The following is a 27,856-nucleotide window of genomic DNA, read 5'->3' as shown; positions in this document are numbered from 1 at the left end:
TTATTTACTGTAAATGAAGAGTCTTGGCAGCAAGTCTGTCACTGGATGTATCTGCAACTACTCTGGTCACATCATGCTGACGACAAGTTAATTACAGCAAATCAAGCCTGTTTAATCGCCTACATTAATAATAACCAAGGCTACCTTTGTCTCTTTTATTGAGAAAAGTGGGAATTAAGTAATATTGACCTGAAAATACCAAGAGTCACATACAACTCTACAAAAGGGCGGAAAGGTCTTTCATAGCATAGCAAGCATGTTGTGAGAGCAGATGCCCAGTTATGAGGCTCAGATGATGAAGTAAAATGTATTTTTTCTAAGAAATACATTCTTATAGAAATATTGCATAGGCTTCATTTAACATACATAATTACAAATATCATAAAAACCACACAGCACTTAATTTAATGAACCCATCAACACTAGACGACAGCCTGCAATAAAAAGACAAAAACTATAAAATGTAAAATTATTCAAGTTAGAGAAAACTCAATCACAGATAACAACATCAACTCTAAAAACATTTGAGACATTGTAGGAACCCACGACGTAAGATTCATTTGAGGAAGGAACATTGTAAAGTCCAAGGCGCAGAACCATACTCAATCATGGATCATAATATTAATTCATAGCAATCAAAACATTTAAGATATCATAATAACACAAGACGTATAATTCAATTGAGCGAGGGAAGCATTGTACAGTGCAAGGTATAGAGCCAAACTTTCTTGGAAGGAGAGAAATTATTTACCCAGGCAGAAACTCATTTCACCAACTAAGGCAATATAAAGTGCAACATACGACCCAGCCCCATTTTCACATACCTTGTGACGGCATTTAGGGAGGTTAGCAGTAGCCGGAGCATGCGTATGATTTTACCTACCAACATTATAAAGTACAATGTGGAAGACAACTGTCACAACCATGCCTCCCCTTCCAGCAGCCTCCTAGCATATTTGGTCTAAATAAACTTACAGGAGAGGACCTGGCATAAAAGGTTACAATCTTCCACATGATTTGATCAGTAACAATAGCTACATCCTGAAACTTAAGCTCGCATATCATGGTAAGGCCCTCATCGAGTGTTCAAATAGCATACTTTATGAAAATGAGACAGAAAAGCTTCCTCCTTTCCTCAAGGAAAAGTATACAATCTAACAAGAGATGACTCACTGAGTACTTGAGACAATGCAGGCAGATGCACGGAACTAGTTACTACACAGTTTTCGGTTTCCTATCTGCGACCTGGGGTCAATGACAATTCTTAAATGCAAGTTTTCATTTCTCAAGGACTTATCCAGGATTCTGTATAGATATGGAAACTGATACACACTCTCCTGAAGAGTAAGGAAGGGATTGACAGATCTCTTATTCTTAAGATACAGCAGATCCTCCATTTGACTGGTTTCCATGGCACATTTCCTAAGGCTGCATTTCACTCGACTGAAATAAGTGGCTTTACCTTCCTCAAGGAGTAAATCAGGAACCCCAGGCAACCTTCATTACCGACACAAGGTTACTCTTCCAAGACAAAGTTAAGAACACCTCCCAAAGGATTAGGGTCGATAACATTTTGGCCTGGGCCTCGCTTGTAATCGTAAAATGAAAGCGCAGGGTTCTTGCATCTGCCAGGGCACTCCAGTCAACAGTACCTAGCTCCCTCCTAATAGCTCGGATCATTGCACTTTTGGGGAGGTTGAGGAGCAGCTTCAGGATACACCATTCTATCTACTTCAGGAAGCTATATTTGTCCTGTTGGTCACAAAATTGAAATCCCAGAAGCTCCACTTAGCATTTTCTCCCTTCTGAGGTCAAAACAAATATGTCCCAATGAGTGAGTAACAATGAAAATCTATCATTCTATGATTACAACCAAAGAATGACAATACAACAGAATAATTAAATATACCTGAAAAACATCTGGTAGTTTTCGAAGCCTCGATCCTTTGGAGAGCAAAAGGGAAGGAGGCCCCTGGCCAGTCACATTGTACATGTACAGTTTAAACCATACCGAACTAACTTCTGGAATTGAAGGTCCAATATGCTGCCGAAATATTAAAAAAGAAAATTAGAAATGTATAGACTATGTATGTAAACAGAAGTTTACTTTGTACAGTCCTCCGAAATATTTAAACATGTCATTTTAAAAATAAACATACATCATATTCAGGAAAATCACCCTAATATCCTGGATTTTAAGACAGTATTTAAAAAGTGCTATTAATATAAGGCTGCTTATGTTCCCTTAAAAAACAAATCACTTTTAAAAACGAGCAAGTGATTTTAAAGGAAACCTCTTTTAGTATTTGACACCGCCCTACTCAAGAGTTATACTAGTGTCAGTACTCGCAAAATTAATTACATTTTTCGGCTCATGCTAATAAATGCCGTCTCCGACATTTAAGGCCCTTTTTTCACATCTTGGCTCCCGAGACAAAAAAGTGTTTAGCTTGCTCAAACGGATGCTTAAATAATTGATGCAATCTGAAGGCCGTATTCTTCCTTTCTCATGACCTAAATCGTAGGTCACCTGTGAGCTCCATCAGTTTGAATCTATAATAGGTTCCTAATTGCAAACCTCTGCGTACAATTCAATATAGGAGTGCATTGCATTTGCTTGTCGAGTTTGATCCAAACAGTTTCCGGTGGACCCCTTCCCTTGTCGATGAAATATCTGTGATTCACAGAGTGCTGATTTTTCGTTCTATTAATAAATCCCTTCAGACTTCAAATTTCCATGTGAGTTTAACACAAACATACCAGTGTTCACAACATAAAAACATAAAACTACACTAAAACAAAATATATGAACAGGCCTCGGCAAAAAAAACCAAATGGTTCTGAATCTATGCCAAGATCAGATGCTCTTATTATGCTGTCTCTAACTTAAATTTGAAATATCCCAACTTTACAAATTTGGGCAGACAGATTATCTCATGGAGTTTTACTGGAGCAAAGCAGGAGTTGACTTCCCACCGATATGCTAGCAACCGAATAGGGTGATGGTGTATTTATTAGATCGAGCACTTTGCCAAGTGATTATCTTTTTTCCAGGCACATACTATGACTGCAACTGTATTCAGTCATGAGAAGTATTTTCTTTTTGACTTACATTTATATAATAAAAGCAAGAAATTAACTTGTAAATAAACAGGCATGTCAGAAGCTTTTGTGGGTCACGTGGAATAATGTTTTTCGGACCTCTCCTTGGTTTCTAATCGGAGGAATGCACTACGAAGTAACACGCCAGGCCATCTGTTGGAAGAGTTAAAACATTATGTACTAGGAGAAAGGGGTCTCAAAATGTGTGGCGCCTGGGTCAAAGAGCCCTGGTCTGTTCTCCCCCTGTGCCTTGTAACGTGGATTGTAAGCTGTAAAGTATGGCAAAACACGTTCTGTCAACAAATTGAAAAATCAGATTACAAAACAGCTATTTAAAAATAATTTTTTGTTCAAGTAGTATTACAATTAACTCAAGTTTGATTACCTGCGGTGTACAGCTGCTGATAGGTCGTATTTCATTAGTAAGCGGTGCCATGGAAACAAGAAGTGCATAATTCTTATTCAAAACTCTGCTGCAGGTTGCAGGATCCAGGCCCAGAAGACTTTCACATCGTAAAAGATCAAGTGGTAACCCTGTTTTACATCAGAAACACAGACATTGTTAAATTATTGCTAGGGTAAAGCCTGTTCAAAAACTGCGTTCCCCAAAGATCCACATTAGTACAATAGGTTAATAGAGAGCACACTCTTAAACGGGAAAGGGAGTTTCAACATTCATATCCCACCACAAACCACTCCTGTACTTTCTTTGTTCACTTTTCCAGAGTTTGTATAATCCTCAATCCCGGCCCATCTAACTGAGTTCTGTTTGAATTTCTATTGTACCACAAACTTCACTGAACTGAAATTAAATTGACCCCCTGCTTCACCAGCGACTCATCCAATGACAGTTTAACAGCTCACAAGCTGGTTCTAGTGACTATGGGGATTAATACATCCATTGCAAGCATCTGTGTTCACCCGTATGGTCACAGGTTCAAACACTGGTGGGTTCAGTCGGCCCCTTTAATCCTCCCAGGTCAATAAAATGAGTTAGCTACCAAACCTATATAGCACAGCATTAGAAGACCCCTTGCGGGATAATGTACTACATAACTACATGTTATCGTTACTGCCTCAATTCTAATGATATACAAGTAAGACAAGACAGAACTAGAGAGACAGAAAGGGTTGAAATTGCAATGGCTTGACGTGAAATATTAATAACAAGGAATGAAAAGATTATAATAGGCAGTCTCCTTTTCGTCACGCAGGCAAACAAATGGACCAATTTTACTTTTCTCATACTGCTGTTTACAGAACTGGACAAGCTACATAGGTTTAAAAAAGTTTAACATGTATCTGAGCCACTGCTGGCACGCACAAAATTGGACTACGATAAGTGGTCCCATCTCGGCATCACGTTATGGAGCAGGATGGGGACCCTGCGGTGATTCACCAATATTCTAGGCATGCTCCCCATCTCATGCCTCCCTCACTTTTATGATTAGTGGAGAGAGACATCAGGTCTTTTATCTGTGGGTCGTCTCTGTGCCCAGGTGGCTAGCAGCAGGCTCATAGCCAACCGTCGTGCGGCGAGCAGGGCCTTCCCGCGGTCAAGCACTTCGTTTGGCTCTGCACTTGGTGCAGCTTGCCTATATGCCACCCCAGATCTACCGCTGTGGGTCACAATTGAGTGCACCAACCTAGAGGGCCTTCGGGGGCTCGACACCCCTCTATCAGTATGATGCCTCCCCCTGGCTTGAAGTACCTGATGCTCCAGGCGATGGCTAAATCTTGGTCAAGAGACCAGCGCCTCTTCTCAGTGGACACTTGCTTGCATGACCATGCATTGGGTAACTGGTCATATTATCGATTACAGAATATCGATAGGACAGCATATCGAGTACAAAATATCGAGTATAGGGAAATATTGAAAGAAAGAATATCGAGGTACAAAATATCTTTAAAATTAACAGTAATAAAATATCGAAAACAAAAATATCGAATCAAAAATATCGAGTAGTCATAATATCTATTTTTTAGTTTTGGTAAAAATATCGATAATATAAATATCGATTGTTAATATAATAAAAACCTCCCAAAAAAATTTAATATGTGTATAAAATGAAAAAATAGTTATATTTAGTCAATATTTCTAATGTAAGAAATGTGTAATTTCTTAGAAATATATATCTTTTAGGGACGGGATGTTGGGTTATTAGGGGATAAGGGTGGGGAGTAATTTAAAAATTTGTATGCAAATAATAAAATAAATAGTATAAAAAAATATTTTGAATACTAAAAAATTTAATTAAAATTAAAACATGAAATTTAAAAAAATGTATTACAAATTTTTTTTAATTATAAAAAAAATACAATAGAAAGTTAATTTTTAGGAGCGGGATGTTGGGTTATTAGGGGATAAGGGTGGGGGAGTAATTTAAAATTAGTATAAAATAAATAAAATAAATAGTATAAAAAACAAATTTAAATACCCAAAAAAATATATATATATTTATAAAAAATATAAATAAATGAAATAAAGAAAATGTTTACAAAAATTAAAATAAATGTAATGTTTAGGAGCGGGATGTTGGGTTATTAGGGGATAAGGGTGGGGAGTAATTTTAAAATAATTTGGAACAAATATAAAAAATTTGTATAAATAATAATTATATTAATAAATAAAAATATAAATTTAAAAAAAATAATTTGGAAAAATAAAATAATTTACATTTAGAAAATTGAAAATGATAAAATAATATAATGAATAACAGAAAATAATAATTTTGAATAAAAATTTTACAAACAAATATGGAAAAACTAAAATAGATAATGAAAATTTGAAAATGAAATAATTTTAAAATAATAAAATTTAATGAAAACATAAAAAATGTGTTAATATTTCAAAACATTTGAAATTTATTTCCAAATATTTGAAAAAAACATTTATAATCAATTTAAAAAAAAAATTCTAAAAAATACTAATTTCAAATGGATTACTGTCCAGCACCTTCCCTGATATTTGTCTGACTGGAGCTGGAATAGTAAATTATAATGGGTCAGTGTCCAGCACCTTCCCCGATATTTAATAGACTGGAGTTGGAATAGTAAATTATAATGGGTCAGTGTCCAGCACTTTCCCTGATATTTGTATATCTGGAGTTGGAATAGTAAATTAAAATGGGTCACTGTCCAGCACCTTCCCTGATATTGAATTGACAGGAGTTGGAATAGTAAATTATAATGGGTCAGTGTCCAGCACCTTCCCTAATATATTTCTGCCTGGAGTTGGAATAGTACATTTTAATGGGTTACTGTCCAGCACCTTCCCTGATATTTGTCCGACTGGAGTTGGAATAGTAAATTATAAATGGTCACTGTCCAGCACCTTCCCTAATATTTGTCTGACTGGAGTTGGAATAGTAAATTATAATGGGTCAGTGTCCAGCACCTTCCCTAATATATTTCTGACTGGAGTTGGAATAGTAAATTATAATGGGTTACTGTCCAGCATCTTCCCTAATATTTGTCTGACTGGAGTTGGAATAGTAAATTATAAAGGGTCACTGTCCAGCACCTTCTCTGATATTTAATAGACTGGAGTTGGAATAGTAAATTATAATGGGTCAGTGTCCAGTACCTTCACTGATATTTATTTGACTGTTTTTGGAGTACTATATTGCATTGACTAAGTTTCCACCATTTTTTTTTTCTATGTGATTTTAATGGATTGGCAATAGTGTGATATATATATGTTAAATATCTATCTCAAAAAGAATAATAATAAAAAATCAGAAGTAATTTATTTGTTTTTAAAATATATGTAATGGTACATGAAGTTTTACATTTACATTTCTTTTCATAATTATTCAATTTTTTTCATACCAGTTTATTCATTTAAAAAAAAATAAGTAGACATGGACGTTTAGAATTTTTTTATTGTCAATTTGTATTTATAATATGCACAGTACAGTATACAATATTTGTTTCATTTTACTCAAGTACTTAATTACATAGGATGTATTACACTTATTTATAATCATAAATGTTGTACATTTTTACAAAATGATATTTTTGATAATATTTCCACAAGAAATGATAGTGTTCTTCCTTACATTTGGCAAAGAAATAGTAATATTTAAAACATATTTAAAAAATACATTGTAAGCATATTAATAATTTATTTAATAATGTTAATATATAATATATTAATATTATTAAATGTACATGTTATATATAGACATAAATATAAACTATTAAGCAAGTAAATATTTATGTTTATAATTTTAACCTCATAGATGCTATTAAACATTCCTCCCCAGTGCTGCGCTGTCCATTGGAACTAGTGCTGAATGGACGTCCAATGGTCGTGCGCAGCACTGGGGAGGTAGTGCTGCCGTCGGCCAATGCACCGAGGCAGCACTTAAGGGGTTAAATCAAAATAGACTTTTAAATACTTTGGTACATATTAAATACAATGTTCATAATAAATAAGTTATACAAATAATTATTACATGTATATAAATCTTTTAGGAAAAAACATTATTCCTAATGCTATATCAAATAGTAAATCATTTAGTAAGTTGGATATAATGTTTCATTAGTAATTTCAAAATATTTACATACATGTTTAGAATTATTAATAACTAGCAGCCCGCCCAGACGTTGTCCGGGGGCAATGAGGCTTCAGGGCCAACCGCCCGCCTAGGCCCCCGCCCGCCCCGACATTGTCCGTGTTCCAGAGCCACCTCCCGCCCTGACATTTTACGTGTCCCTTTGCCTTACCTGAGCCGCCGCTCCTCCCCTCGCTCCTGACTTCACCGCCGCTCCTCGCCTCTCGTCACCGCTCCTCCCCGCCTGTCCGCCGCTCCTCTCCGCTCCTCCCCACCTGTCCGCCGCTCCTCCTCACGCTCATGTCCGCCGCGCCTCCTCGTCATCACGCACGTCGCGTCCAGTGCTATGTCGCAGCCAGCGCTACGTCGCGGCCAGCACTACTTCCAGGGGACTACTTTTTTTTTAAGTTAAATTTTTAAATTTACGTTTAATTTTTATTTTTATACAGCCTATGTCCATCTGCACACCCTGACATTTTCAACAATGTATCTGGTGTGTGGATTGGCGCTGTGGTTCCAGAGTTTACCTGGCTCAAAGGTTTGTGTTCTCTCTTTATAATAGTAGTATAGATAATAATTAATATAGTATATTGATTATTAAAATTAATTTACAATTTTTACAAATTATAACATTTTATATAAAATCACATATATTGAATCTACAAATATTTACTCATTTATATTTCTCATTGCATTCATTTACAATTGACATATATAAATATAATTAATAATAATAAATAATATTTAATATTTATTAATATTAATTTAAAATTGGAATATAGTTGTAAAGTCACTTAAATAAAGGAATAAACAAATATAATATATATAAATTCCCAATACATATGTTTTATGTATTTATTGCAATGTTTATATATTTTATAATATTAATATCAAATAATATTAATAAAATATTATTTAATATTAATTAATAAAGGATATTTAATCTAATAATATTTTTATATGTGTTAGAAAATAGTGTATAAAATGATAAGTGTACTTATATATTTTATTTCAACTCAGAACTTTGTATTTCGTACGTTTAAGTTCATAATATTGTTTCAAGGGGACTACTTTTTTACAGCATAAGGTTATTTTGCTTCATTCAGGACTGGAGAAGCTCGCGGTTGGAAGCTGCGTCGCGTTGAGAAAGGTACGGTGTATTTTAAGTAATATATCTTAGAGAGTAGTAGTGTTTGAGTGTATATTAAAGTTTTGTAGTACTATTGTGTGTATGTAGTCGTTGTTTTGCTATGTTTTAGGTGAAAAATCCTTTTGACAGAGGTGTCGTGAGTGTTTGAGGCATAGTGTAGTTTAATGCTTTGGATATTATCATATGTGTATTTTAATGCTTTACATTATTGTTTATATATATTTGGAAATGTATGGACGTTTGTGTGGGTGGGTTTGTTTTCTATATGCTTTTTTACAGGTTCCGGTGTTTCGCTGTTTATTTCTGGAAGAGGAAGCGTTTTTTTTGGGAGAAAAGAGTATTACTTGGTATTGTAAAATTTAAAACTCTCTCTCCTTTGTTCGTGCTTTCATGGAGCGATTTTTATTTCTTTTAATGTTTTTCGGGTTTTTATGGGTATCCGTTTGGAATGGACTTGGAGAACATAATGCGTTTATTTTAGAAACAAAGTGTGTGTATGTTCATTTTTTGTAATTAAGTCAACACGCTTTGTTTATTTCCGTGTTCCTGGAGCGATTTTTATGTTCTTTAACTGTTTTTCGAGTTTTGAGGGTATCGCCTTGAATTGGGAGAAGAATATGCGTTTTTATTAACCACGTATGTGTATATCACTTTAAATAAAAAAAGGCACCACACTTCTTTTTTTGGGAGTTCTTGGAGCGTTTTTTTCTATTTTTACTTGTTTTCGGGTTCTTGACTGTTTCGAAAATTGGATTTGTAATGGATTGCCAAGGGATTGGATGGATTATAAGTGTCTGTATTACGTCTTCTTCTGTGACATAAGTATTTTCATTTTATATTACTTGGGTGGGAAATGTAATTTTTATTTTTATTGTAATGTTTGATATTATAATAAATATTGCATATTTGTCTACAAAATGTTTTTTAAATGTTTATAAATATGTACTACAAATATGTAATATTTTTTATGATACCAAAATGTCAAGATTTTGTAACATTTTAAGTAAATATCAGAAACTATTTTTATTTTTTTAAAGATAATTTACAAAAGGGTTTTTGCTATTAGGGATAGGTAGTCTAGACCTCTTGTTGAAGGATATAGTGTGACCTGGCTTTGAAGTAGTCGGAACATTTGTTTTGTTTGTTTTGTTAGTTTTGGTCCTATTTGTGTTACAGATTGTTCTATGCGTAGTTCTTGGTAGCTTTGTTCTTTTAGTAAAGCTTGTATTAGATTGTGGAAGGAGGGTTTTCCTCTGCTAGTGGTAGCTTGGAACGCATTGTGCCATCCTTCTACACTGTTGTTTGTTTTAGCCTCCTGATTCAATGTACTTAGATATACATTCCACCAAGCTATGTGGAATTTAGGTTGGCGTCTGTGTCCAGATCTATGTAACCTTCCCACCCAAGTATCTTCAAAGTAGTCTAGAAGTGAGGCTAATTTCTCCTCATATTTCTTGTAGTATGGACTGTCAATTAGTATATTATAATGTTCTGCAACGTCAGTAACAGGGACATAGGAAAGTGCAATTAATTTTTTTATTTGATATGCAAAATTGCTATCTGTTGCATATTGGATGCTTAATGTGGATTTTTGGAGATGTCTTCATATGCTTTGGTTAAAATGATAATAGCAACCTTGTATTGTTGTGTGGGGAAATGTTTTTAAAATGCTATTAATCATTGCTAGCTCGAAATCGATAATTATTTTCTGGGGAAAATAATTATTAATTTCATGTTTTATTACATTTAGCATTTCTGTATATGTGTTTTGTTGTTTGTTAGGTAACAAACAGTAAATAAATGGTATATTGTAATGATGGTACAATCCATGTATGCTATACAGTTGGTAGAATAGTTTAGGACATGGTTTAAAAGTCCCATCCATCATCCAGTGTTCGCATTGTTGTAGTTTCCTTAAATTAGTTGCAGTAGCAAACATAATAATTCTGTTTGTACGGCTTTCGTTGTCAAATATTATACATTTATCCTCATTATGTGTGATGCTAATTTCTGGGGATATTACAATTTCCTCGAATGTTGAGGGTTAGATTCAGTTGTAGAAGTGAGTCTTTTTTGGCGTGCAATTGTGCGTTTTAGGGAGTCAATTGAGGGCAGTTAACCTGAAGAATGGCTAGGAATTTTTAAAAGTTCCTCTTTTAGGATCTGTGTTGTTGGTTTGTTAGTCCCTGTACTTGCTTCTTTTATACTTTCCAAAGCATCCCTGATCTCTATTTCTGTGACATTAGGGGGGTGATTGTGTTCTCTAGTAAATAATACATTTGCTTCTTCAGTTCTGTGACATTAGGGGGGTGATTGTGTTCTCTAGTAAATAATACATTTGCTTCTTCAGTAGCCCTACCATAGCATTTATTTGAATAATATTTAGTACATTTCCAAAATACTTTTGTTCCTGTTTGTCTTTCCTGATTATAAACATACCCCATATAGCATAGCAAAAGTTTATTTTTCTGTGACATAACAAATTCAGCACCTTCAGTCATTTTTCTATTACTTGTGCTAGGAAAAATTAGAAAGAAACTGAGTTTTGTTCTAAATTTTAAGATGATCGGATATGTAAATGTTTGTATGATTAATTATGAGAAATGTTTGTACTTTTATGGATATTGCATATCCGAATAAAGACCAATGAAACTGAAATTTGCAAACTACTGAGTACAAAGCATTTGCATTTTTCCGCTAGGTAACCTAACATCTCAGGGTGGTCTATCTCATGTGTAGTGCCCATGAATAATTTAAACTACTTCCTACCTACTATGCTAGATCACAGCCGCAATACCAAACTGGCAAAAACTACATTGCCAAAGAGAGCATCCTTTATGAAAATGCACAAGGAGGGGGGAGGAGCTTCGCGGGCAACCAAGATGGCCGCGTAAGCTCGGAGCTCCGGGGACCTTCCGATCCTCCGCAACTATCCTGCCCGAAATCCTGATCCACGAGGGTGGATACTCGTTGATGAGGGCCCACTGAGGCGAGAACCGTTTTCAGATCTCGAATCGGTGTCTCCTACGCTGAGCTACGTCGAGTGGGACTCCGTGCCAGCTCAGTGCCATTGTCTCTGCGGATTCCGCTGCTACGCACTGCCGATCTGCGGAGTGCCTGCCTGCCCTCACCAGCGGCGAAGTGTATTGGACAGCGGTGCTATTCGGACAGCGGAGTGAACCTGGGACAGTGTTCTAGTGTCCTCCCGGACGAATCTCCGACTCTCTGGGCTTGGACTTGCCTGGCATAGCCCTTTGTTCTTTTGGATCTAACATGGCGGGCAAAGGGGACCTCGACAAGCCGTCTAACAGAGGAGCGCGCGGTAAATCGCAACAGCAGCAGAATAGGATTGAGCGCTATACCCAACCGAAGACGCCGCCTGTTACTGGACCCTCTGCCAAGGGCAACCCGCACTCGGGCTCGCCGGGCGACTCTGAGCCCACTTTGAGCGACATTATGGGAGCCATTACAAACTTCCGGGCGGACATGCAGCAACAGCATGAAGTCCTCATGCACAAGGTGGATGGCATGGCCGTTGATCTGTCCCTCATTAGAGCCGACTTAGGCAAAACTAATGATCGGGTCAAGAATTTGGACATCAAGACGACCAGTCTCACGGGAGATGTCTCGGACTTGCAAACTGAAGTCCGGAACCTGCAGAGGACAGCGGAGCAATTCGCGAGGCGGCTGGATGATTTCGAAAGCCGGGCCAGGCGGCAGAACGTCCGCATTGTTGGTGTACCGGAGGGTTCGGAGGAGGCGGCGACGGACCTCCTCGTTGAAGACCTGATCAGGACTCATCTGGCCCCGCCTGGCCTCAGCAACTTTTTCTCGGTGGAGCGTGCCCACCAAGTACCGGGTGGCCCGCCGAAGTCGGGCGTGGCACCTAGACCCATTGTGGCCCGGCTGCTCAATTTCCGTGACAGGGATGCTGTCCTGCAGGCCTCCAGACGACATGGGCCGCTTAAATTCCGAAACGCCGATGTCCATTTCTATCCAGATTTCACCAGGACAGTTCAGCGACAGCGCCAAAGCTATGCAGGGGTGAAGCGACGACTACGGGACCTAGGTTTCAAGTACTCCATGATGTTCCCTGCCAAGCTCCGGATCGAGCACGAAGGTCGTGCCCTTTTCTTCGACTTCGCTGAGAACGTTAGTGACTGGCTGGACACTCTACCGCCGCGCCGAGAAGCACAGGAAGACCATGAGGGTGGCGCGGCTGGCGGTTCGGACGTATGAGACTTGGCTCTATAGTGGGTGATTCCTTGATTATCTTGCTTGCCTCAGTGGTCTATCGCATGTAGCCTTGAGATGCCGTACTATCTTTCCTGTTAGTACATGGAGGGTGGCGGGAGGTGTTCGCGGAGATTCCTCACTCCTCTGGGTGTCTTTTTGTAGAGTAGTTATGGGGCGACAGGCACACTGCTGGTTGGGGGGGCTTTTTAGTCACATGCAGGGGTGCAGGGTGGGGGGTGCAACTATGCAAGTTTTATTGTTTGTTTGTTCTATCTCTTTTTCTCCCTTGAGGCAATGGACTGCGTGTTTTAATGTGCAATTGATGTTTGAGTTGGATGGAGTCGGGTGGGGCGGGTTGTTCGGGGATGGGGGGTAGAAAATTGAAAGTGCTTAGCTGGAATGTCAATGGATTAGGTGACCGAGTAAAGAGAGGGGTGGTGATTCAGCTGATAAAGAGAAACATGCCTGATGTTGTACTGTTGCAAGAAACGCACTTAGTGGGGAACTCCTGTAGGGCCCTGAATCGTAAGGGTTACAAAATGGTTGCCCACTCTGGGTTCTCCTCGGGCTCCCGGGGGGCGGGCATCCTTGTGCGTGCGTCCCTTCCTCTTGAAATAGACGTCACACTACTTGATGATAGAGGACGCTACGCAGCTGTGGCGGGAAGATGGGAGGGGCGTTCCTTGGCCCTGCTTTCGGTTTATGTTCCCCCTGGCCTCCAATCTAGCACCTTCCGGGACCTTGGTAGCGCCATCTTGTCCCTGCCTTCGGGCTTACTGATCCTGGGGGGGATTTCAACTCAGTCTGCTCTGGCACTCTTGATCGCCAGCCACCGAGAGACCTCCTGGGTTCCCAAACGTGGCTGCCGGCCTTCCTTGACTCTATGGGTCTGGTGGATTGTTGGCGGTTATTACATCCTACGCTCCGCCAGTTTTCGTTCCTCTCCGGGGCTCATGGGAGCCTGTCCCGCCTAGATTATGTCCTCACCTTGGGGGCGCAGTCGCCTGCCATCTCTGAGGCACGTTTTTTGGCGAGGGGCGTATTCGATCACTCGCCGTTGTGGATCTCCTTTGACTTCGGTGTCCTTCTGTCCAGCCGCCCGGCCGCGGTGAATCCCTGGTATTTCCGCAACCATAACACGCGAGCACTCCTGGCCAAGGCCATCGGCCTATACTTTACTGAAAATACGGGATCCGTGGGCTCTGCGGTCACTCTGTGGGAAGCATTCAAGACGGTGTTGCGGGGTGAAGCCTTAGCTCTCATCGCAGCGGCTAAACGAGCTCGTGATGCTGATCTTCTGCATGTGGAGGAGGAGGTCTTGGATCTCGAGTCCCGTTTGGGGCCTGAGCCCGACCCTTCTCTCCTGCACGAACTCTCTCTGCAACAATCGGAGTATCACAACCTCGCCACGAACCCAGCCCTGGTCTTGGAAAAGGAGCAGCAAGGCCGCATCTATGATGTCGGGGATAAGGCTGGTAAACTGCTGGCCTGGTTGGACAGGCGAGAGATGGCAAGCCGGGTGGTCCCGGAGGTCCTGGGCGAGGACGGAGTGATGGTCACTGATCCGAGTGCCATTGCCGAGTCTTTTGCGGACTATTTTCGGGGTGTTTATACTTCCGGCTCGGACCGCTCCGAGGCCGACTCGTCTGACTTCCTTTCGGTGATAGACCTTCCTTGCCTTTCGGAGGAAGACAGTGCAGACATGGACCGAGACATCACTGCGGACGAGATTGCTCTGGCGATCCGCGCTCTGCGTGCGGGCAAGGCAACCGGACCCAATGGCATACCGGTTGAACTGTACAAGATTCGGCCGGATGTGATCTCCCCTTATTTGAGAGACATGTTCCTCCGTGCCCGTGAAGAGGGTGTCCTTCCCTTGGACCAGCGACTGGCCACCATAGTTGTTATCCATAAAGAAGGCAAGCCGCGGGATGTTTGTAGGTCCTATCGCCCCATTTCTCTCCTCAACGTTGAGCCCAAGATTCTGGCCAAACTGCTGGCCAATCGGTTGGTCGGGGTTATAAGCGACTTGGTGCACCCGGACCAGTCTGGTTTTATTCCTCGCCGCAATACTGCCCTCAACCTGAGACGCCTGCACGGGGTTATGGCCAGAGCTCACACCCTTACGGAACCAGCGGTACTGGCCTCCCTCGATGCCACGATGGCCTTTGATTCCCTGGAGTGGAACTATCTCTGGGCGGTGCTGACAAAACTTGGGTTCGGACCGGGTTTCCTGGGCTGGGTACAACTCCTTTATGCTAGCCCTCTGGCTGCTGTCACGGTTAACGGCCGCATGTCTGCTCCCTTTGCGCTCCAACGCGGCACCAGACAGGGCTGCCCCTTGTCTCCGCTCCTGTTTGCGCTGGCTCTGGAGCCTCTCGCGGCTCTGCTACGCTCGCACCCTGACTTGCATGGGATCTCCTGGTCCCCGGGCTTTGAGGACAGGGTCTCCCTGTACGCAGACGACATCCTGCTCTACCTCACCTCCCCTTGCAAGTCGCTTATTGTGGCGTGTGATGTGCTCAGGTTGTTTGGGCGCTACTCCGGCCTGATTATTAACTGGGCCAAGTCCTCCCTTTACATCCTCAAGGGTGACACGCCGCGCCTCCCCAGAGGTTGCAACATACAACTGGCCGGGCAAGGCTTCAAGTACTTGGGGATCTACATCTCGAACAGCCCTAAGGCGAGGTATGACCACAACTTACTCCCCCCGCTCCACCGGTTGCGGAGGGATGTGGAGAGTTGGCGTAAGCTCCCTCTCTCTCTCCTGGGCCGGGCGGCATTATTTAAAATGATGTCCCTGCTCAGGTTCCTGTATGCCTTGCAGAATACTCAGGACCTTGTTCCGGCCCGCTACTTCAGGGAGGTTGAGAGCCTGCAGCGTGCCCTGCTTTGGGATGGTCGGCCTCGTGTCGCTGTCCAGAAGCTTACCATGCCATGGTACGACGGGGGCATTGCGTTACCAGACGTGCGGAGGTACTACTGGGCCTCTCAACTTACCGCTATCAACCATGGTTTTTACGGTCCTGTTGACAGCCCGGGCTATGCTATGGATCGATGGCTTTTGCAAGGTGGGAATTACTACCGCGCTCTTTATTCTCGATCCTTTGATCGGAGCCTCACGGGTCCGACCAAGGCGGCGGTCCACACGTGGCGAACGGTTAATAAGATACAGGGTTGGCAGGGCAGACTGATGAAATTCACCCCTCTATTCGATTCCGACATTTTAGGCAAGCTCTGGCATACCAAGGGCTTCGACAAGTGGGACCTCATAGGGATTTCAAGGGTTGAGGACATGCTGGCCAGGGGGGAAGTTAAGACTTTCCCGCAGCTGCAGGCGGAATACCAACTGAGTGGAACGGAGTTCTTCCGGTATGCCCAACTTAAGCACGCAATAGCCGCCGCCAGACCGGAGGAGGGTGACATCCCCGAGAGCTCTCCCTTGGAGGACAGAGTACTGGACGGGCATATGCCGGATAGCGCCATCTCTCTGTCCTACAAGAAGCTGATTAATGTTCAGGTCGACCTCCTCCAGCGCTTGCGGGAGCAGTGGGTGGCCGATGGGCTGGAACTGGACGACTAGGACTGGCAGAGTGCTGTGTCCTCCCCTAAGGAGGTCGCCATCTCCTCGCGTCTGCGGCTAGTCCAGTTCAAAATCCTTCACCGGGTGTACGTCACCGCCCCCCGGCTTGTGCGTATGGGCTTCTCGCCGGATGGCCTTTGTCGTCGTGGCTGCGGAGCCCCTGCTACTTTTCTGCATATATTGTGGGAGTGTCCCGTTATTGCCCCTTACTGGGAGAGGGTACATCGAGTGATGAGGGAGGTGACTGGAGTGGGGTTGGCTGCGGAGGCGCGTAGGTGCCTCCTCAATGTCTGGGAGCCGAATGATTATACCACGGCACAGACCCGATGGGCTACACTGGGCAACATGGTCGCTAAACGGGACATAGCGCAGAAATGGGGATCCAACGTGGCCCCCCTGGTGGTACAATGGAAGGCCAACATGGATTGGTGTATGTTGCGTGAAAAGACTGTATACACTGCCAGGGGGCGGCCTCAGACATGGAATAAGGTGTGGGGTGCTTGGAATGCTTACAGAGGGGATTTGTGTCTGCCACCTGAACCGATGCCCCGAGATGAACGCCTATCACCGTAGACGTTGACAACGGCTATGCTACTCACGTTCTGATTCTCCTGTTCTTCCTTCTCTCCCCCCCCCCCTTTTTTCTATATCCTACTTAAGTTCTTTCTGAATCTTCTCTAGCCTCTGACGCCTCCTACTGACTCATAGTCATTTTTCCTTCCATTGCCTTTTCCGCGCCCTCGGGCGCTTCTGTTCACGTTTCTGTTTTGTAAATAAAATAAAAAACAACCTGCATTGTTCTGACATGAATCGCTTGGCACTATAACCATTCTGAGATTTTGCTGCCTTGCCTCCGGGATGTTAGGCTGAATAGCTGTGTGCTTTACTACAATAAAGGTTTTAAAAAATTTTAAAAAAAAGAAAATGCACAAGGAACTCCTGTACCATCTTGTTAATCACTAGATCTACTAAGGCCACTCCACCTATTCAGCATTAAATATTTGCAAAATGAAGGCTGCATTCTGCACTCTACAACTGGTTAGAAGTGGTACAGAGAAGACCATGAAACATTAGATATCTGGTGGATCCCACAAATCCACAGATCTATTCTGCTGCTACACCCCTTAGTCAACTCCTGAACAATGCCTGTAAATGGCGACCAGGAGAGGATCACATAGTCACTCATCCAATCCCATAGCACATTAGTTTAAGTTAAGTAGAGGGAGCCTACCATGGCCAAGAAAGAAAGGGTTTTCTCCTTCTTCACTTTGAAATTCAACCCCAAATCAATACAGCAACAGCCAATCAGCAGGGAGAGGTACATCAAAAGCAGTCATTGATACAATCTTGTTCTGTTCTTTTACATCATAATTTTGCCACTTGCAGTAATGGACATTACCAACAGACAACCTAGTAGGTGATGATAACTTCTACTGATTACCTCGTACCTGCTAAAGGACAGGCACTGCTAACCCCAGATATAGCCCAGTCACTGCTAGGTGTGCTTCTGACCATAAGCCACAGACACTTTAGTGGGAGAGAATAGTCACTTTTGGGCTTAACTATCAGACATTTTACAGGGTTTGACAAAATAGCCGCCAACCAGTTCTACACAGTTTAGGTCCATGGTCAGAAGCCCATAATCTGAGACTTAGTGTCACTCACCAGAAGTGAAAACTACAACCCCTGGAGTCCATCAAAACCACCAGATGTGAACGGTGCCAATAGCATGCCACTGCAGCCACACAAGCCATCCCTGTTCATTTCCAGATTAATACTCCAATACACAGCGGTCCTGCAGCCAATTAAGGCTGCATTGGCAGATCCTGAACAAGCCTCTGCTATAATCCAATACTGTTATAAGTCCATGGACTCTTACCACTTTACACACCATGAGGAGAGAGTGGGATGACTTTCAGATGCACAGGGGGACTCTAGCATAGTCCACTACTGCAGGTCCTAGCTAGCCACAGACTATGACCTTAATTACATTCAATTATATTTACAGAAAGGAAGACCATAATGCAGCACAGGAAGCTACCCATGCAGGCATGTGCTTAGGCATCCCTAAAAGTGGTAGTAAGCACTATATAACAATTACAATGGAAAATGAAGCAGCTCCATTTTGACTTGCAAATGTATTTCAGTACTTGTGCTGTGTAAGGAAAAGTGTAAATTTCAAAGACTGTTTTGCAAAATATTTTTAAATGAAAACTCATATGAATAACTTACCGTTATTTGTCTGCTCAGGAAGTGCCACCAGGTCCTTATTGTGCCGTAAGAAGAGAATTGTGTTCCTTAATGTAAGTGCATGATCAAAATATCTCTGAGCCTCTCCTTCACCTGTACTTTGAACCTAAATAAGGAAATAAAAATTAGGCTTCATCTAAACACTTGGGGAGAAATCCCGGTGCTTTTTATATAGCTGTACCCAAAGCACAAAACTATCTGGTGCCAACTTCAATAAAATGTGCCCATAATTGAAGTAAGTCATCTTGATTTCTATTCTAATAATTGAAACTGAATCAATATTTAGTTCAGTACCCACAACACATCTTTCCATTCTTCACAAGCTCAGAAGCTTCCACCAATACCTATACTCAACATATTTAATTAGACTCTCACAGGACCATTTTAATTATTATGAGTTATTTATGAAGATACAATTTATCATAACAGCATTACTCTTTAATAATCTAAGCTTAGATTGAACACTTTTAGGAAATGGACGAATCAATCAATAATAACATTATTTTATTATATCAAATAAACATAAAAGTACAAAGCTGCAAAATAGAACAAACATTAATTAAAAAAATTATAGATTTCCGACATCTCACAATTGATTTCAGAAAAGAACCCACTCTAAAACAGACTTCATCCCCATTTAGCATCTGTAAAAAACCTAAAGCTAGTCAAAATTGAGAACAAATATGTTAGCTCGGCAGAGAAATTAAAAATAGTACAAAATAAATAATAAAGTTTAAAAAAAAGAGAAAGTGCTAAAGTGTGTTCTGTACAGCCAACAAAGAGGCATGTAAAAAACCTAAAGCTAGTCAAAATTGAGAACAAATAGGTTAGCTCAGCAGAGAAATTAAAAATAGTTTAAAATAAATAATAACGTTTAAAAAAAGAGAAAGTGCTAAAGTGTGTTCTGTACAGCCAACAAAGAGGCATGTGCAAAAACTATTACTGTTGTACTGCCCTAAAGGGAAAACAAATCAAGGGATGAATAGTGCCATTCCTGAAGTGAGTTAAATGCTCCTTCTCAAAGCCCAGTTACCTTCAACAAAGAAGGGCTCGATATAAAAGGTGGTTTGTACAATAATGTATTTTCTTACTGTGGTTTTCACTAATTCATCACTTTCCCTACCCCTGTGCCTTTTCTCCATAAACATTTGTTTCACCAATAGCATATCAGTTTTGTAAATAGTAGATGGATTCTGAAAAAGAGCAGATCTACCCAAACTAGCAAAAACAAGAACCTAACATATGATGTCCATTGTATTTTTAGACAAGTAAACAACTAGAGAGTAAGGAAATCGAACGGGAACTTGTCCCTTTCACAGAGTATTACACAAAAACAATGTGGACAAGTCCTTAACGGGTTATGGTCTATGTTGGTGACCTTCACCCTGGTCGAGGAACGCAGACGACCAGTGGTTGTTTTAGAAAACTCCTCACCCACCTACCTACTAGGTGGCATGCTTTATCATCGGGGTCCAGCTGGATTGCCAAGTGTAATCCAGCTGTGCTTCAACGCCTGGTTTACAGCGGAGCGAGTTTTGGGTAAAGAGTGATGTGTTATGTGAAGTGTAAATAAATGATAAAAATATCTCTAGGAAATGCCCTTATAAAAGTTTTAATAGAAGGCTCCTAGGTAATGAGTAAAAACATAGTTGGGATACAGGTGAGGTAAAAATGTGCCTCAATATCTCTAGAGAGTGTAGGTCCCCGATAATGAAGCATTGCCACCTACTAGGTAGGTGGGTGAGGGGTTTTCTAAAACAAACACTGGTCGTCTGCGTTCCTCGACCAGGGTGAAGGTCACAAACATAGACCATACCCTGTTAAGGACTTGTCCACATTGTTTTTGTGCATTGTATTTTTAGGCCATTTTCACAGTTCAGACTGCCGGTTATAAGTTGAGAGTGGGTTGGTCCAAAGAGAGGACCAAAGCATGAGTAAGGCAAGTTAAATACGATCATCTACAAAGGAAAGACCCAACTCCTTGTGACAAAGCCTGAACTGCAATAGGAAAGAGAGAGGAGGCGACAACAACCCTGAGGGTCATAAATGTGCGTAGCCTCAAACACGGGAAACACCCGTTACAACGAAAGCATTACATCGCGCTTCCATCGCAACGCGACTAGGACATCGCAGGAGGCTTTAGAACGCATGTAATTACGACGCATGCTATAACATCGCATGGACCGTCACGTCGCTGGCGATTACATAGCATTCGAGCATGATTACATAGCATTCGAGCATCACGTCGCTGGCGATTACATAGCATTCGAGCAATATTTTATGGCCAGGGGGTCCCGCGACTTCAACTTGAATTATGGCCCGGGGGAAATTAATAAGAAATTAAAAAGCATGTGCGGAAAGTAATAAAAAGTGAGGGTAATTAATATTTTTGGGCCCGGGGGACCCGCGACTTGAACTTGAATTATGGCCCGGGGGGAATTAATAAGAAATTAAAAAGCGATAACGAAGTTGATTAAATAAGTACCACTGCCCCCCATAATATTGTTAAGTAAACTACACACCTGCGTGAACGTCAGTCCTTAAAAAACATGGGTCGCACAGAGGGAGAGGATGCGATTACATAGCATTCGCTAGCGAAGTTGATAAAATAAGTACCACTGGCAGTCTCACCCCCCTCCCTAGCGAAGTTGATAAAATAAGTACCACTGCCAGTCTCATCCCCTCCCCCCCCCAATATATTATTGACTATTAAGCTACACACCTGCGTGAACGTCAGTCCATTAAAATGACACGGTTGGGGGAAAGTGATGAAATGCACCCTTTAAACTTCAGTGATATCCCAGGGTTGGCCCCTTTCTTCCACTCGTGCATGGGTGGCGAATTGAACTTGAGCGACTTTAACTTGCAGGCGGTGACATGGGGGAAATGAATAATACGTGAAGGTAATTAATAATAAGTGAAAAGTGGGTAATTATTAAAATCATAAAAACTGTGTCTGTGTTCGATTATCAGCAGCTTTGATAAGACTTTCATCCTTCTGAAGTTGCTACAATAAGTACCACTGCCAGTCTCAGCCCCCCCCCCCCCCCATATTATTATTGACTAAGCTACACACCAGCGTGAACGTCAGTCCATTAAAATGACACGGTTGGGGGAAAGTGATGAAATTCACCCTTTAAACTTCAGTGATATCCCAGGGTTGGGCCCTCTCTCCCACTCGTAATCCATCATTTTCGCGTGTTTAAATGGCATCTTCCTGCAAACATGAGGGGTGAAGCGAACCCAAAGCGATTCAAAGCAGGAAGATGCCATTCTCCCGCCTAAGTAAGTGAGAATGATTTATTAAAACCTGCATCATTCCTCACTACAGATTGCATATCAAGCAACACCCCTGACGTCCTTTTTCTGCTCATGAAGCTCACAAGCAAGCTTCACAAGTATGACTACAACCAAGTATAACTCCTAGTATCTTTTGTGTTTTATGTTGTTTGTGTTGTGAGTACTTTTCCTTTTTAACAGGCTTACTACAAGCATATGGTGAGGTTCCAGGTGACTGCACCTGCTTGAACTACCCGCTACAGGGGTAACCATTAGTTGTTCTTTTTGTCTTTCTGCAGGTCATTGTACTTGTAGCAGACCGCTGTAGGCACACTTAGCCTAAAAATTGTCACTTTTTTGTAAATACACTATTTTTATTAAAACAAGACGTGAGTAAGGTGGGGAGGTTGTGCCCCCGTCCTGAAGGAGGAGCCTGTCTCCGAAACATGTCGACAACGCTTACCAGAGGTCCTGTTCCTTAATTCAACAGGTTCGACCTCATACTGCACTTCTTTTAATAGTACCAGCCAGAGTTCAGAATAACATTTTTTCTTAAACACTCATGTGCCAGGTACTTTTTAATCTTTCACCACATACACCGCACACCACACATAGTCATTCCTATAAGTGCTCCCGCGTAGTCGCAGGTCGTAGCACGCCGCATCCCGATAGAGGGGTGCGAGGACCCCGATGATGAAGCATGACACCAAGGGGCCTTTTGGTGTGTGAGGGGTATTCTACAGAACACTGAGTGCTTCAACATTTGCTGATCACTCCACCCCCTTCCTTCCTTTGAGTTGGATTCTTTATGTTTATTTAAGTGTTATTGTGGAGCAAGAATCCAACCCTTCGCTCTACCTCCCTCTTGTGTTTTTTGACATATTGGTGGTATCCCCAGTACAAAAATTTAGAGCTTCATTTACCTCTGTTTAATTCTTTAAGAAAAACTGAGCTGTGAAAGACCCTGAACTCAGAGAGCTTGCTAATTTGCTGGGGACATTGATCCCATCTTTTAGGTTTTCCAACAAATTAGCCCAAAAACCCATTAAGGAACGGACCACCTTGTACAAAAATAAAAAATGTTCATTGGAGTGTTATGGGGGTAGGGTGTGATAGTATATCCTTCCAGGCAGTCTCTAAAACAAAATTGAACGTGAATTCCTTTGTAGGCTTCGAGCAATCCCCAAAGGTACGGCCAGCCTTATGGCCCACCTGGAGGTTGGACTTCCTTTCTTAGAGGATTTAGTTCAGGTTGCACCACCACTTATTTGGCTTAGGATTTGGCAATCAAAGCACACCACATTCACTGGTTTAGTTACTGAAGACTGTCTAAGATAGGGTCGAGCTTTTTCCATCCCCTGGCTCGCCCATGTTATAAAGGACTTTTTTGATATAGGTCTTTCAAATCTTTTTCACTTTCCAAACGAAATTGATAATAGTTCAAAACTTACAGTGAAACACTTTTTGTCAGCATGAGGTAGGGATTGAACATTACTTAACATAGGTCTCAAACAGCAAATACAGATTTTATGTAACTCGCTTTAGACTCAGCTCCTTGCACTTTATAGTAGCCTACCCTCAGCGAAGTACCTGGTTCCAATCCCTGCCCCTCTGCCCCTACGACAATACCTCTAAGTAAACATTGGCACATTTTATTTTATTTTGTGGTTTTTTGCATGCCTGAAAAAACAGTATTTAATACCATTTTCACACACCCTTGGCTCCAGATCTTATAAAGAGTGTTTGCAGTATCTTCAACGCTTAGAATCTGAACAATGTTGTCTTGCTGTAACTTGCTATGTATGTCAAACTCTTCGACTCCGGCAAAGTGATAAAAAAAATTCACCTTGATGAATTGTGAAGCATTTTATCTTGCAGCATATTAAGCCTATATTGTGTGCATTTCATTTTACGATTTTATTATTGTATTTATTCTAAATTTGGTATTTTTTATTACTTTTATATAGTATGTTTTATCATTATTTCATTGATGCAATGTCTTTTTATGGCTTTATTCCCGAATAAAAAGTTTTGACTGAACTCTTACAGGAAATGGACATTATAATATAAATAAAATTAAAAAATTATATATTAGTGTTCATAAAGATGCATTGAGAATGGACCCGGGATTCAGACATATGGCCTGCCGTTGGGTTGTAGTATTAACAACAAACATGAAAAATTCTTAACATTTAATTCATGTTTAAGACTTCCAATAAGTGTCATTCCTGCAAAGAGTGTTTCCATTACTATTCGCCTAACTACTGGCTAAAAAAATCAGTCTCTGCTTTTGTTCAATTTTAGAACAATATCAGATTACCTGGTTCAACCCACTTGCCACTCATTGAGATATTAAAAACCTCCTTCACAATATGATTGCTTTCAGTTTTTGGGGCGTTTATATGTCACATGCATGATCTAAAATATTGCATTGATTTCAAATAGGTATCTGCCAACTTGTAATGTAGCAACTACAATGTATGCTTATTTTCCAGGAATAGTATGGGCATTTATTTACTCCTCATAATAAGTATACAAAACAGTGATGGATGGAATGCTTGAATCATTCTCAGCCACTAGTAATCACTTGGGTCGAATTCCAAACCATTGTTGCTTTACACATTGTGCCTCCTCAGTTTGCATCCAGCTATATGCAAATCAGTCTTGACCCTACTCCAATAGGAACAGTCCAGCCTGAACTGCAAACCCAGGTACTTCCTTGAACAGAAAACATTTAACAGTGCCACTGAGCTAGATCAGCAGGACAAAAACTTAGTTTTACTGTGGTCCATCTTTCAGTTTGCATTTTTCTGGACATTTATGGTGCTACCATTTAGGTTTTCACCATAACGAACCAGCCGGGTCTGGTGGCTCAGTGGGCTAAAGCAGTCACTGCAGTGGCCTGTGTTCGACCTCATGGTCACAGGTTCAAATCCAGGCGGGTCCACTCAGCATTTCATCCATTTGAGGTCGATAAAATGAGTACCATTGAGTTGGGTAACAATAAACATCTGTTATTCAGCGCCAGGATACCTTCGGGTAATCGTGCGATTAACAAATACACCTGCTTTGTTATGTTATGTCTATTACACCATATATTTTAATTACATATGTTCCTCAGACCAATTTATTATCTACAACACTGGTAGCTTAACTACTTTGTTGCAGAGGATGGCTCTGTGCCATCCTCCGAACTGTTCCTCATGTACCAATGAAGGCTCCAGGCCGTACTCGAAGCCACGGCAGCAAATCTCTGATGCGAGCACCAGAGGGGATTCCTTTTCCTTTTCCTTATTTTTAGCCCCAGGAGCTAGGGAAGAGTTACCCCAGCAGCCAGAGGCATTTTTTTGTGAGTATTGACGATCAGCACACATGGCGAACTTACGTAATTACATTGAAAGTGAAATGAGACAATGGGTCTTATTTTATTTTCACTGCATTAGTTTCTCGGGCGCATATCTCAGCCCCCCAGAGCACAAATTGGGATGGGGGAGGTGTCATTAGAAAGGGGAACATCTCCCCTTTCCAATGGCACCACTCCCGAGGGGATCTACCAGGTAGACCTCCAGGGAATATTTTTAAGGTGTGGAGCCCCCTGCCATTACCCAAATGTGTCCCCCTCCCCCAGCAGCACTAAAGTCTTTCTGCCATCCTGCCCCCTTCCCTCCAACTGGTGCAGAATGGTGGTTCTAACCTTCAATCTGCGGGGGAGGGGAAGAGGTGAAAGCCCACTAGAAACCTGGGCTTTTCGTATGCAAAATGGGTGGGGGCCCCCACCCACCTATACAACCCCCCACCACTTTTCCTGTCTCCTGTCGGGGTAGACTGGAGGCGTTTCCTTCCAATCTGCTGCCACTGGGGGGCAGAAAGTCCACTAGACCATCAGGGACTATATTTGGAGGGGGGGCATCCCCCCAAGAGATGGTCTAGTACTCCCCCCCCCTACTCCAGGCCCAAATGTCTTTCTGCCCCATCCCCCCCCCCCCACCCTCCTGGGGTATACTGGAGGTTGTTATCACCAATCTGCCTCTCTGGGGACAGAAAGCCACTAAACGCCAGGGAAGATTCTTCTGTGGGGGAAATGGGTGGAGGCGTCCCGCCTAAGCATTGGGCCTAACCACACCCCCTCAATTGACATGCAACAGTCTTTCTCCCCCCGCCCCCAGGGACAGATAAGTGGTCTTTTAACTCCAATCTGCCCTGGTAGAAGGTGAAGAAAAGCCCACTAGACACCTTTTATTGCATCAAGGTTTGGGGTGGCCTGCCCACCCAGTCATCAGGCCTAGCTTTCACCTTCAGTATGACCCCCAACAGTGTTTTTGCCCCTCTGGTGACTAAAGAATTCCCATCTTTTTGTCAAGAAGGGAAATTTAGATTCTGGATGCTTTTTTTATACATACGAGTAGCAGAGTTGGGATAAGTCCCAATATCATCCTACTTCTATTCTGAATGGCAGCACGTTTCGGGCTCGGGTCAGCTGCCACCTGGGGAGACCTATCAAACCCAGGCATTTCTGAAAACCAGACAACCAAATGAGTCCAGAGAGGTATGCCTCGTGCAGATCCCACAATGTTTTCTTACCCACAGTGCCCTACAAACCTCAAACTTTGACTGAAATTGCACATTTACCTAGTATTTCTGTGACGTAAAGTTCCGGAATCAGCAGGAGTCCACAAAATTCCTACCACCTAGAGTTCCCCACTTGTCCAATAAAAATGCTTCCCACTTGTGCGATTTGGCCTAGAGTAAAAAAAAAAAGCTGCAAGCCAATCACCGAATCAGATCATTTTGTGTCTCCATATTGTATTTTGGCACCTTTCCTGTTGCGGGCACTAGGCCTACCCTTACAAGTGAGGTACCATATTTATCAGCAGATTCTGGGGAATGCTGGGTGGAGGGAAGTTCATGGCTTCCCACAGATTCCAGAACTTTCCATCACAGAAATGTGAAGAAAATGTGTTTTTTTAGGCTACGTTTGAGGACTGCAACGGATTCTGGGGAAAACAACCTGGGAAGAGCCAAGCAAGAAACCCCATCCTGGATTGTACAGGTTTGCTAGGTTTCCCTAGTTGCTGGCTGAGATAGGGCCCAAAATCCACAGCTACCCACTTTGTAAAAACTGGTCTGTTTTGAGCGACAAAATGTGATGTATCCATGTTGCATTTTGGGCAGTTTGCTGTCACGGACACTAGGTCTACAAAGACAAGAAAGGTACAATTTTTATCAGAAGACATGTGGGAGCATTTAAAAGCACGATATTTATTATTACCAATTGGATTACAATGCATTTGTCCCTTCCAAATGCAAGCCATTGTGTAAGACATTTTGAAAAATACTCTCTAAATCATATGCTCATACCGGTACCTACACATTCAGAGATGTACCAATACCCACTGCTCTTAAACTCCATATCTTGTGCCCATTTCAGCAACACCTAGGTTACCTTGAAACCTATTTTTTGCTCTACATATTTCACCATGTGAATTGGTCTACACTCAATAGACAGTGAAAAACATTGTACAGTGCAACTGAGTTGTTGGCTCTGGGCACCTTGGGTTCTGGGAGAACTTACAAACCCTATATATCCCCCCAATGAAAAGGGACTATGCAAAAGTAATGGTAAATTGCTTTTGTAAATTGGCCATATTACAGATGAAAACATGGTCACAAATGGCTGTGTTTCCTACTCGTTTTCAA

At 41.7% G+C, this 27,856-nt stretch overlaps 1 protein-coding gene across 1 annotated transcript in view; it reads right to left on the bottom strand.

Annotated features, from left to right (window-relative positions):
* Positions 1 to 27,856, bottom strand: part of FAM91A1 (family with sequence similarity 91 member A1) — a 261,796-nt gene that overhangs the window by 122,066 nt on the left and 111,874 nt on the right. The window contains exons 15-17 of the mRNA XM_086966190.1: positions 18,863 to 18,986; positions 3,488 to 3,636; positions 1,910 to 2,044 (exon numbers count right to left, since the gene is read on the bottom strand). Of these exons, the coding sequence (XP_086822316.1) occupies positions 1,910 to 2,044; positions 3,488 to 3,636; positions 18,863 to 18,986 (408 nt within the window). The remainder of the gene's footprint in view (positions 1 to 1,909; positions 2,045 to 3,487; positions 3,637 to 18,862; positions 18,987 to 27,856) is intronic.

This window comes from Lissotriton vulgaris, chromosome 4_1 (assembly GCF_964263255.1).
Source record: "Lissotriton vulgaris chromosome 4_1, aLisVul1.2, whole genome shotgun sequence".
In the NCBI taxonomy this organism is placed as follows: Eukaryota; Metazoa; Chordata; class Amphibia; order Caudata; family Salamandridae; genus Lissotriton; species Lissotriton vulgaris.
Note: the sequence above shows the minus strand (reverse complement) of the source record. Positions and strands in the feature narration are given on the sequence as shown.